General features: G+C 53.0%; 1 protein-coding gene across 1 annotated transcript; it reads left to right on the top strand.

The window, feature by feature from the left end:
- The first annotated feature begins 5,990 nt into the window (after nt 1-5,990).
- On the top strand, nt 5,991-11,978 carry LOC117039748 (mitotic interactor and substrate of PLK1-like). The gene is made up of 4 exons (XM_033136931.1): nt 5,991-7,987; nt 9,031-9,200; nt 10,102-10,140; nt 11,725-11,978. The coding sequence occupies exons 1-4, from the start codon at nt 6,100-6,102 to the stop codon at nt 11,818-11,820; spliced, it is 2,193 nt and encodes a 730-aa protein (XP_032992822.1). The 5' UTR covers nt 5,991-6,099; the 3' UTR covers nt 11,821-11,978.
- Nucleotides 11,979-12,752: the final 774 nt, after the last annotated feature.

Raw genomic sequence — 12,752 nt, 5'->3', positions numbered from 1 at the left:
TTCGGCAGGTTGGTTTCGGTGGTGGGCACAGCGCAGGGCAGCCGTGGAGACGGAGAGCTTTGGGTGGTATTTGAAGGGAAGGCGGGGGTGCCTCTGGGAGGGTCAAGAGGGCAGCTGGCCTTACAAAAGCTCGATTTAAAAATGCATTAAAAAAGGGGGGGGTCTTGCAAGCAGGTTGTGTGCCCAGCCCTCCTGGAGAGTGCTTCAGGTGTGGGGCTCATGAGAGTCCGAGGCCCTCTTGCTAACACCTCCCCTGGCATGTTAGAGGATGGAGTTGATAACACCCAAGGTTCCAGGTTCGATCCCCGTGTGGGGCAGCTGCGTATTTCTGCATTGCAAGGGGGTTGGACTAGATGGTCCTTGGTGGCCCCTCCGACTCTAGAATTCCGTGATTCTACGTGGCTTTGGCGAAAGGTGGGCCGGGTGTATCCTGGTGTTCAGAAAAAGTTTGGGAAAGAGGGACCCCGGGGGGCCTTCTAGACCAACCCCCTGCAACTCGGGGATCTCTGCCAATGTGCAGTTGTTTTATCAACTTTCTGCCTGCCTTGCAAATGGCCTAGGGCCGGTCCCCGTCTCTCTCGGACCAACCTACCTCGCAGGGTTGTTGGGAGGATAAAATGGGGAGAGGGGGATTCCTGCTCCAGAGGGAGAGGACTCGAACCCGTGGTGTGAAGTGACAAGGAAGGAGGAAGGGAAGTAATATTCTGTGTCCAGTTCTGGGCAGCACAATTTAAGAAGGACGTTGACAAGCTGGGATGTGGGCAAAGGAGGGCGACCGAGATGATCAAGGGGTCTGGAAAGCAAGGCTGATGAGGAGCGGTCGAAGGAGCTGGGTATGTTCAGCCTGGGAAAGAGGAGACTGAGAGGAGATAGGCTACCTTCAGATATCTAAAGGGCTGAACATGGAAGAAGGAGCACGCTGGTTTTCTCCTGCTCCGGAGGGCAGGACTCGAACCCACGGCTTCAAGTGACAAGAAAGGAGATTCAGACCCTTTTAGACAAAGCTGTTGGACACCTCAGGAGGTTGCGGACTCTCCTTCCTTGGGGGATCTTCAGCAGAGATTTGGATGGCCATCTGTCACGGATGCTTTAGCCGAGACCCCTGCATTGCAGGGGGTTGGACTAGATGACCCTCGGGTCCCTCCCGGCTCTACGATCCTAAGCTGCCCAAACACGCGATGGGGATGAAAACTGACCCCCCTCCCTCCCTGGGAATCAAATCGCTCGTTTGACGACCGGGAAGACTTCCTGGCACACGTACGCAGGTCGCTTGGGTGTTAATCCCGGCTCGCCATTGGCGACTATACCAGCAAACTATACCTTTAAAGGTTCCCTGCGCCGCCGATTCACCATTTCAGTCCCTCCCGCCGATAAGAGAGGGGGCCATGCCAACACAGGAATTCCTGACCTCGCCCAGAACCTGTCTTCCACTTTTGCCAAATTCCTTTAAGGTGTACTCATTCCATCAGCAGTTTGCTCTCCCCTTGCCCCCTCCCCGACCTTTGCCCACCCCACAGAGCTTATCTCTAGCCGAGAAGTCAAAAGTCCTTGGCGTGGGGAGCAGCAGCCGTGGAATGCCAGCCTCGCAGGTGACATCGCTGTCAAAATCCGCCCTACCGACCTGACAGCGGTCCCGGATTTGGAGAGCTCTGTTGGTGCCAGGAGGAAGAATTCGGAGCATGTTGTTGGAAGATAGATGCAAGCGCACAAAATAATATTAATAATAAGTATTTATTTGTACTCCACCCATCTGGCTGGGTCTCCACAGCTACTCTGGGCGGCTTCCAACAAATATTAAAATACATTAAAATGTCACAGATTAAAAACTTCCCTAAACAGGGCTGCCTTCGGGTATTTTCTGAATGTGAGGTAGTTGTTCATCTCCTTTCACCTCCCCAGGGGCCATCCAGCCCAACCCTCTTGCAGTGCAGGAATGGCCACCCGACCTCTACTTAAAAACCTCAAAGGAAGAAGAAGAAGAAGGAGAAGGAGAAGGAGAAGAAGAGTTTGGATTTGATATCCTGCTTTTCACTACCTGAAGGAGTCTCAAAGCTGCATGTGGAGGAGCGGAGACGCGAACCCCGTTCACCAGATTACAAGTCTACCGCTCTTAACCACTACACCACACCGGCTCTCAAAGAAAGAAAGGAGAGAGAGAGAGAGAGGAGGGGAAAGAAAGAAGAAGAGGAGTTTGGATTTGATATCCCGCTTTATCTCTACCCGAAGGAGTCTCAAAGTGGCTCACATTCTCCTTTCCCTTCCTCCCCTGAGAAGGAAGACTTCAGAGAAGTGTGACTAGCCCAAGGTCACCCAGCAGTTGCACGTGGAGGAGCGGAGACGCGAACCCGGTTCACCGGATTATGAGTCCACCGCTCTTAACCACTACACCACACTGGCCCGCCACCTTCCGTCCCACGGCCAAACGGCTCTCAATGCCAGAAAGTTTTTCCTAATGTCGAGCCGGGATCTCCTTCCTTGGAACTTGAAGCCACGAATGCATTTTAGGGTCAGAATGTTGACGCAACCTAGAATAGCATTCGCCTTTCGGGCCGCTGCATCAACTCGCTTGGCTTCTCCGAAGAGGACGAGGAAGCAAGCTGGCATTCTCCACCACCAGGCAGAGAAACCCTGGAAGTGCAAACTAATTCAGACATAGGTAAAGGGACCCCTGACCGTTAGGTCCAGTTCGCAGACGACTCTGGGGTTGCGGCGCTCATCTCGCTTTACTGGCCGATGGAGCCGGCGTCCAGCTTCCGGGTCATGTGGCCGGCAGGACTAAGCCGCTCCTGGCGAACCAGAGCAGCGCACGGAAACACCGTTTACCTTCCCGCCGGAGCGGTACCTATTTATCTACTTGCACTTTTGACGTGCTTTCGGACTGCTAGGTGGGCAGGAGCAGGGACCGAGCAACGGGAGCTCACCCCGTCATTGCGGGGATTTGAACCGCTGACCTTCCGATCGGCAAGCCCTCCTAGGCTCAGTGGTTTAACCCACAGCACCACCCGCATCCCAGTTCAGACAGACAGACAGACAGACAGACACACACACACACACACACACACACACACACACACACAGAGTGAGAGGAGAAGGAAACAAGGGCCGCATTGTTCTCCCCGGTGGGAGAAAACAGTGGCTCGCAGTAGGTAACTCTACCGCGTGGTTTCATTCTCTGATCTCCCTTCCTGGGCATGTTTCAGGGCCCTGCTGGGACCAGGTGGATGAAAGGAGTGAAGCTGTCCTCCCTGGTGGGTGGCTCTGCCACCGAAATACCAGCCTCCCTGATTGCCGAGTGACGATTTAAGCTCGCGGTCTTGGATACAGGATGAGAACGCCAATAAGTTCTGGCTTCCTGGAACCCTCCGTTGCAGACCTTGGCATGCCGAAGGAAATAAAGAGGGGAGCTCTTCTTCGGCACTGAAGGACAACTTGTGATTGAGAAGTTCTCCTAACTTCTCAACACACGTTCTGCTGGATGGACCCATTATTTTTTCCGTTTTTTCAAGCGACTGTCCCCGATATAATGACCAGTGCTGTTTTTCTTGGGAAAGAGGTGCCAGAACTCACTCTGAACGCCCTCCCATTGTTCTCTTATACAGTTGGAAGCCGAATGGAAACCATGCCGGAAGTCCGTTCGACTTCCGAAAACGTTCGGAAACCAAGGCGCAGCTCCCGATTGGCTGCAGGGAGCTCCTGCGGCTAATCGGAAGCCGCGTCGGACGTTCGGGTTCCAGAGAACGTTCGCAAACCGGAACACTGACTTCCGGGTTTGCGGCGCTCAGGAGCCGAAACGGTCGAGTTGCAAGGTGTTAGTCAACCAAGATAAGACTGTAATAATAATAATTATAATAACCACAAAGTAATGGGAAAATATTGGGGGAAAGGTAGACATGGGGAGAACTTCCCTCTCCAACTCGGAGATCTTTTTTCTCTTCGGCTCCTGTTGAAAAACATTCCTGTTTAGACCCGTACGCTTAGGAAGTTGAGGTGTTTTTAATCTGTTTTAGCATTTGAACTTTTGTATGTTTTAAAGCAGGGTTGTGATTTTATTATTATCATCATCATCAAATGACTTTGTTGTTTTATCTTAACCACCCCAAGGTTCTTTACAACCGCGCTGACAAATTAGACTGTTTGCTTTACGAAACCCCAAAGTGAGTAGCTGTTGCGGTGATAAACCGCAAAAGCGAAGTTTTTGATAGACAATTTTAGTCCAGGTGCTCTTGTGACAGTCTTGTAGCGCTAGGGATATTAGAGCGGGGGGGGGGGGATATGAGTTTAGGCGAAGCCAAGAGTTAAGTGTCCTGCACCAGATCAATCATTCTTGTTGTTGTTGTTTAGTCCTTGAGTCGTGTCCGACTCTTGGTGACCCCATGGACCAGAGCACGCCAGGCACCCCTATCCTCCACTGCCTCCCGCAGTTTGGCCAAACCCATGTCAGTAGCCTCGAGAACACTGTCCCACCATCTCATCCTCTGTCGTCCCCTTCTCCTTGTGCCCTCCATCTTTCCCAACATCAGGGTCTTTTCCAGGGAGTCTTCTCTTCTCATGAGGTGGCCAAAGTACTGGAGTCTCAACTTCAGGATCTGCCTTAACCCAGTGTGGGCAATATGGGGCTAATTGCAGCAGCAGCAGCAGCAGAATTCAGCTCCCTACAGTCCTCGGCAGCCAGTTGTTATCTGAGCCAAGAGGTTTGGGAGTGGGAGGGTTTGCTGGAGTTCAGCGGAGTTTTTTGCACAGTGCTGGGGTCAATGTCTGCTGCCGTTTACGGCTTGCGAAACTCCCATTTATGACCTGCGGCATTCTGTTAATTCTCTCTCCCGCAAAACCAGAAAGGCGAGGGGGGGGGGGCGGGATTGGAGTCCACCAGGGAGGCGGTTTATGGTTCTGCGAACAAAACTATGAGCACCCCAGCCACCTTTATCTCTCCTCCCTGGCGAAGTGAGTGATAAATTCTCATTTCTCCCAGCAGAGGGCAATCGGTGCTTTGCTATTCTACAGGGGAGGCCTCTAATATAAAACAGGTCTGCCTTAGAAAAACAGAATCAGACAACTGCAGAAGGGACCATGGGCGTAGCCAGGATTATTTTCTTGTTGGGGGGGGGGCTCCAAAAAGCTGTTGTGACTTTCCCCCAAAGAATCTTGGGAAGTGTAGTTTGTTAAGGGTTCCAAGGGTTAGGGAATCCCGGTTCTCCTTAGAGAACTACAAGAGTTCCCTGCAAAGAGGGATTTGATTGCTAAACCGCCCTGGAAATCATATCTCTGCCTGGAACCCTGGAAATAATTGATAATGATGATGATGATGATGATGATGATAATAATAATAATAATAATAATAATAATAATAATAATAATTTATTATTTATACCCTGCCCATCTGGTTGGGTCTCCCCAGCCACTCTGGGCGGCTCCCAACAAAATATTAAAAACGTGATAAAACGTCAAATATTAAAAACTTCCCTAAACAGGGCTGCTTTCAGATGTCTTCTAAAAGTCGGGTACTTGTTTATTTCCTTGACATCTGAAGGGAGGGCGCCACCACCGAGAAGGCCCTCTGACTGGTTCCCTGTAACCTCGCTTCCCGCAGGGAGGGAACCGACAGAAGGCCCTCGGGAGATGGACCCCGGTGTCCGGGCAGAACGATGGGGGTGGAGACGCTCCTTCAGGTATACTGGGCCGAGGCCGTTTAGGGCTTTAAAGGTCAGCACCAACCCTTTGAGTTGTGCTCGGAAACGTCCTGGGAGCCAATGTAGGTCTTTCAGGACCGGTGTGATATGGTCTCCACTCCCAGTCCCCAGTCCAGCTGCCGCATTCTGGACTGGTTGCAGTTTCTGGGTCACCTTCAAAAGTAGCAGTCAGTCAGAGTGGGCGATACTGGGCTATATGAGCAGCCAGTCTAACCCAGCAGAAGGCAGCTTGCTATGTACTGTATATATGAATATATATATTTCCTCTTGCTACCCAGGAACCGCAAAGCCCTGTTCCTGATGTGAAGGCTGCACGGCGCCACTGGAACACTCAACCTGTGGAAAACACCTAGAGAACATCTCCTCGCCTCCTAAGGGGAAGTCTCTGAGGAACCTCCTTTCGAAAACGGAAATGTACATCCGTAGGCTTGTCTTCACCTCGTCTCCGACCATGGACCCCGAAGACGAAGAACCGAGCAGCCCCCGGTCCGGTTCGCGAAGGGAGCTGAAGTTTGAAGAGGCGGCGGGCGACGAATATTTTGACTTGGGGCACCACCGCGAGGAGAGGGCTGGGGATGGGTGGGTGATGGCTGACCCCAACGAAAACGGGTCAAAGGCCATCAATGGGAGGAAGGACTTTTGGGCGGCACCGCCGGGCAGAGAGTCCAAGCTGGAGGTGGTCAAATCCGGCTCGCTGTACGACATCCGGGCGTACAAAGGCGAGATGAAGCCTTCGAGGCTTTACGACGAGGACGAAGAGGAGCTGAGGTACAGGATCCGCCCCGAGGAGGCCTCGCCGGAGAAAGCCGAGGAGCTCGAGGAGGAACGGCGGGAGATTATCCGCAGCCAAGTGGTGAGGAAGAGCACCACCATGGCCGAAAAGTGGAGCTCTGCGGAGGAGCTGGAGGACATCAACGCTTCCTCCGCCGGCCGAGAAGCCGCCCCGGGGACGAGGAGTTATTCCACCGGCTTCGCCGTCTGTTTCGACAGCCCGTCTTCCCGCTGGGAGAGCACCCCCGTCGACCCTCAAAACATAGACACGGAGAAGATCAACTTCGCCATGGCTCGGCAACAGTTTTTGGAACTGGAGAAGACAAACCCCAAGCTGCTTCTGGGGCCGAGGAAACCGGCACCCAGCTCGCGGACAACGCAAAACATTCAGGGGACGGAAGCGGAGCAGATTCAGGAGCAGATTCCTGATGTCTACGGCCAGAGAAGAGTGGGTTGGTCTAGTGAGCGGGCAGAGAGTCGGGTTCCCCAAAGAACAGAGCCCACATGTCCCAAGCAAGCCCCTATTTGTCAAAACTCAGATTACGGTCTGGCAGAAATGCCCCAGAACACAAACGTTGTGGCGCCTGATGGAAGAAGGGTCTACATCAAAGAGGAGCTGGGAGAACCTCTGGACTGGGAGGCCGGTGGCCAAGGCCTTGCGGAAGAAGATCTGGGGTCCTCGGACGAGACGCCCATTGAGCGGGAAATCCGGCTGTCGATGGAAAGGGAGGACGCCCACCGCAAAGAGAGGGGGATCCACCGGGTCGACAGCCGGGATGAGCTGGTGGAGATCCAGACCAAGCCTCTGCTGCTGTCCGCCGACACGCCGCCAGCTTCCTCCAGGAAAGGAAAAGACAAACACGGCGTTTCCTTCTTCGTGCAGAGGGAGATCGAGCAGGAAACCAGGCGAGAGGAGGACCTGCAGAAGGAAGGGAGGCTGTCCGGGACGTACGACAGGGGGGTCTGCCGGGAGATCTCGGAACGCCGGAAAGTGTTCGAAAGGGACGAGGAGGCCCCCATGACGGCAAGGATGCTGGGGGAGAGAGAGGAGGCCCGGAATGGTGACCCCGGGAAAAGGACGGCCGGCCAGGACGTGAAGTGGAGCTCAGAGGCCTACCAGCCTTCTTTACCCAGCAGAAGAAAGCAAAGGGGCGACTCGCCCCCTTTCGACCAGAACGACACTGTTTTCGGCCAGCGGGTGGATTCCTCTGGCGCTCGGGTTCTGGGAGACTCGGAGCCTGCGATTTTGCGGGAGGGACATTTCGCCATCCCGGTGAGGAAACTCAGGTTCTCGTCCCCCGTCGACCGGGAACCCCTGACCTCCCGGAGGAAAGAGGGCAGCCCGGAGTGGGCCGCTCCCCGGGAGGAGCTGTACACCGTGAAGACGCAGAGACCCCGGATGTCGGCCCTGATCGACCAGGAGATCCGGGACGCTTTGCAGAGGGAAGTGGAGCTCCAGGAGCAGAGGAGAAGAGCCGGGACAGCGACGGGGTCGAAGGCGCCCTCTCGGACGTCGTCGCAGAGCTCGGGTGAGAAGGGCAGGGTGGGGGGATCGATGCCGGCCGCTTCACATGCCGTGGAGAATCGCATCACCAGAGCTGTCATTTTATTCGCACACCGCCTTTACATAGCTAGAACCCCGCTCCAGGCGGTTGGCAGCACGAAAAGGTTTGCAGAATTGCAACCGTAAGGAAAGGCGGTCAGAAACAATGAATAAAACCGTACCCTCCAACTTTCCCCTGAATAAAATAGGGGTGTCTTAGTAATAATAACCCATCTGACGGAGTTGCCAACTAAATTATTATTATTATTATTATTATTATTATTATTTATTACTTATACCCCGCCCATCTGGCCGGGCCGCCACAGCCACTCTGGGCGGCTCCCAACAGAATACTAAAAACATGACAAAATATCAAACATCAAAAACTTCCCTAAACAGGGCTGCCTTCAGATGGCTTCTAAAAGTCAGATAGTTGTTTATTTCCTTGACATCTGATGGGAGGGCGCCACCACCGAGAAGGCCCTCTACCTGGTTCCCTGTAACCTCCCAGGGAGGGAACTGCCAGAAGACCCTCGGGAGATGGACCCCGGTGTCCGGGGTGGAGACGCTCCTCCAGGGATTTAATAGAACATTAAACATTAAAAACATCCCTATACAGGGCTGCCTTCAGATGTCTTCTAAAAGTCAGATAGTTGTTTATTTCCTTGACATCTGACGGGAGGGCATTCCATAGGGCGGGCGCCACCACCAAGAAGGCCCTCTGCCTGGTTCCCTGTAACCTCCCAGGGAGGGAACTGCCAGAAGACCCTCGGGAGATGGACTCCAGTGTCTGGGGTGGAGACGCTCATTCAGGGATATAATAGAACATTAAAAACTTCCCTAAACAGGGCTGCCTTCAGGTGTCTTCTAAAAGTCAGATAGTTGTTTATTTCCTCGACATCTGGTGGGAGGGCGCCACCACCGAGAAGGCCCTGAGATCAAGCCAGATAGCTCTGTGGTTGGTTTGTTTCTTTTTTTAATTTAAAAGAAAACCTGCCAACTCTCCTCTCTTCTGATTCCCTCCACCAGCTGCTTCGGGGATTTCCGACAGCTACTGCGTATCGGCCGCGGCTGCTCCCGATTCCCCTGCGAGGTCATCTCCCTCGGCGTCCCCGCGGCAAGCCTATGCGGGGAGACCATCCTCGGAGCGTCCCTCGGCGGAAGAGGAGAAGACCAAGAGGCACAGGGAGGGAGGAAAGGTAGGGACTTGCCAGCATCCGCTGCAACGGGGGGCGGAGGTTGCTGCCTTAGACAGGAGGAGGATCCTAGAATCGTAGAGTTGGAAGGGACCCCGTGAGTTATCTAGTCCAACCCCCCCTGTAACGCAGGAATGAATACTCAGCTGTCCCCTACGGGGATTGAACCTGCAACCTTGGCGTTTTCAGCACCATGCTCTAACCAACGGAGGGGTTTGCATGCAGAAATCCCCAGATTCTATCCCTGACATCTCCAGGAGAAGAAACCCCAAAGCAGGGGTCAGCATACTTTTTCAGTAGGGGCCGGTCCACTGTCCCTCTGACCTTGTGGGGGGCCGGACTATATTTGGGGGGGGTGAATGAATTCCTATGCCCCGCAAATAACCCAGAGATGCATTTTAAATAAAAGCACACATTCTACTCATGTAAAAACAAGCTGATTCCCGGACTGTCCCCGGGCCGGATTGAGAAGGCAATTGGGCCTGATCCGGCCCCCGGGCCTTAGTTTGCCTACCCATGCCCTAGAGAGCCACTACTGCCTGTCCGTGTAAGCAATGCTGAACTAGATGGAGCCCTGGCCCAGGCAGCTTCCTATTAAAATCTGGCCTTTATTTAGTATCAAGAGGACTAGAATCTTGCATTATCCTCCGGGGAATTGAGCAGCAGAGCACCTGCGCAGGTGTTTCCCCCAGGTTCGATCCCCGGTGTCTCCAGTCGGAGCTGAAAAAGTCTGAGTTGCGGCTGGCTGACACCGAGCTGAGAGTTGTGACTCAGCACAAGACACCTTTCCTGTGCTCCTAATTTGCAAAACACTGGAGGGCGTGCAGTTCAGCTGTTCCCACGGAACATCCCCTCCCTGCCAGATTTCCTGTTCTCTTATTTTCCTTCCCTCTTTCCCCCCCAGTATGCTGGCATCGATCTGCACGACGAAATCGACTCTGAGGTAAGACCTACAGGAGGGGAAAGCAGGGTGCCGAAAGATACACAGAGGGGCCTGTTCTTTGCAGCAGAACCTCAGTTTCCGAGCGTCTCGGAACCCGGGCACCAACTGCTAGGCTGGCAGGAGCAGGGACCGAGCAACGGGAGCTCACTGTCTGACTCAGAAGTAAACCCCTCTGTAATCAACGGAGCTGGCCCCCAGTTAACCAGGTCAAGACTGCAGCCTTGCACTCCAATCCTGGGCATTTTTTTTACTCAGAAGGAAGCCCCACTGAGTTCAATAGGATTTACGCTCCGGTTCGTTCCCGATCATTCTCACAGTTCTTATTACAGTGGTGCCTCGGTTGTCAAACATAATCCATTCCGGAAGACCATTCGACTTCCGAAACGGTCGACAACCGAGGCGCAAAAGGGCGGTCTCCAAAGCCAACGGAGAAAATTAACTGATTAGAGAACTGGGCCAAAGCAAACAAGATGAATTTTAACAAGGAAAAATGTAAAGTACTACACTTGGGCAAAAAAATAATGAAAGGCACAAATACAGGATGGGTGACACCTGGCTTGAGAGCAGTACATGTGAAAAGGATCTAGGAGTCTTGGTAGACCACAAACTTGACATGAGTCAACAGTGTGATGCAGCAGCTAAAAAAGCCAATGCAATTCTGGGCTGCATCAATAGGAGTATAGCGTCTAGATCAAGGGAAGTAATAGTACCACTATATTCTGCTCTGGTCAGACCTCACCTGGAATACTGTGTCCAGTTCTGGGCACCACAGTTCAAGAAGGATACTGACAAGCTGGAAGGTGTCCAGAGGAGGGCAACCAAAATGGTCAAAGGCCTGGAAACAATGCCTTATGAGGAACGGCTTAGGGAGCTGGGTATGTTTAGCCTGGAGAAGAGACGGTTAAGGGGTGATATGATAGCCATCTTCAAATATATCAAAGGATGTCATATAGAGGAGGGAGAAAGGTTGTTTTTTGCTGCTCCAGAGAAGCGGACACGGAGCAATGGATTCAAACTACAAGAAAGAAGATTCCACCTAAACATTAGGAAGAACTTCCTGACAGTGAGAGCTGTTGGACAGTGGGATTTGCTGCCAAGGAGTGTGGTGGAGTCTCCTTCTTTGGAGGTCTTGAAGCGGAGGCTTGACAGCCATCTGTCAGGAATGCTTTGATGGTGTTTCCTGCTTGGCAGGGGGTTGGACTGGATGGCCCCTGGGGTCTCTTCCAACTCTAGGATTCTATGAAATTGAAAAACGCGCAGCGGAAGCCGCTCAACTTCCGAGGCGCCTTCGAAAACGGAAGCAATTACTTCCGGGTTTTCGGCATTCGGTAACTGAAATGTTCGGCTTCCAAGACGCTCGAAAACAAAGTTACCACTGTATTATTATTATTATTATTATTATTATTATTATTATTATTATTATAGCCCACTGTTTTCCCTGGCAGGGACTCAAGGCAGCCTACACCAAAATTTTATTTCGCCACGGGCACGCGGCCCCCGGGAACTCGTCTGCCAGGCAAGGTGGACCCCGGGGCTGCAAAAGAACCCTTGTTCTCTTATCTGAGCCGCCGATTCCTTTTGCAGGTTGTGAAATCCACCAAAGTCGTCTGCCAGAGGGGACTCCTGGCTCAGCTTTGGGAGACGGGCCAGATCCGCGGGGCCGGCGACGACAGCGACTGATCCTTTGAGAGGAACTAGATTTCCCAAAGCCGGGGTTGGCGCCCACCTGCGGGGCTTTCCTTTGGTTCCCCCTCCCCTTTTAATTCTCTGTGTTGTTGTTTTTCTGTTCGATCCCGCTGACCCATCTATGCCCAATTAAAACTCTGCGTTGCTTTGATTGCGAGAGAGACGGCCCAGAATTGGTCCTGCCGATTTCACGGGCTCCGGGTTGCAATGTGGGGAGGTGGGGGGCAACCAGACACTACTGTAGGTAAGAGAGACACCGCCCGCCCCCTTGCCTTTGCATCTGACGGCAAACAGCTGCCGCTCGCAGGAGAAAGAGCCCCGAGATCCAGTCCTGAGGACTAGCATCTTAACTTTCCTTTTAGGGGGAGGTCAGTGGCAGTGCCGAAGGCCCCTCGAGTCCAGTCCCTGGCACTGCCAACCAGTACTCAGGCAGATGGTCTCAGTATAGGGCAGCTTCCCACTTCCCCCTTTAAATCAGTTCATGAGGACTAGAATCTTCGTCCCCTCCCTTTTTTTAAAAGGAAAGGACTAGGGCTTGGGAGCAGAGCCGCCGCTTTTGGACGCAGAAGCTCCCAGATTTGAACCTTGACATCTCAAGGTAGGCCTGGGAGAGAGGCGGCAGCCCGAGAGAGCTGCTGCCAGTCCGTGCCCAGATATTCTGAGCTAGATGGAGTCTTAATATAGTGTGGGTTTCCTTCCTTCCTGAGCAGAGGCAGTTGGGGCTGGGTGGTGGCAGCACCTTCTGCCGTTTTTGTGGCTGGTGGGTCCAAATAACAATAACAATAATTTTTAATTTACACCCCGCCCTTCTAGCTGAGTTTCCACAGCCTCTCTGGGTGGCTCCCAACAGAATATTAAAAACCAAGATTTAAAACTTCCCTAAACAGGGCCGCCTTCAGATGTCTTCTAAAAGTCAGATAGTTGCT

This window comes from Lacerta agilis, chromosome 18 (assembly GCF_009819535.1).
Source record: "Lacerta agilis isolate rLacAgi1 chromosome 18, rLacAgi1.pri, whole genome shotgun sequence".
Taxonomy (NCBI): Eukaryota; Metazoa; Chordata; class Lepidosauria; order Squamata; family Lacertidae; genus Lacerta; species Lacerta agilis.
The sequence above is the reverse complement of the archived record's forward strand: the minus strand, read 5'-3'. Positions and strand labels throughout refer to the sequence as shown.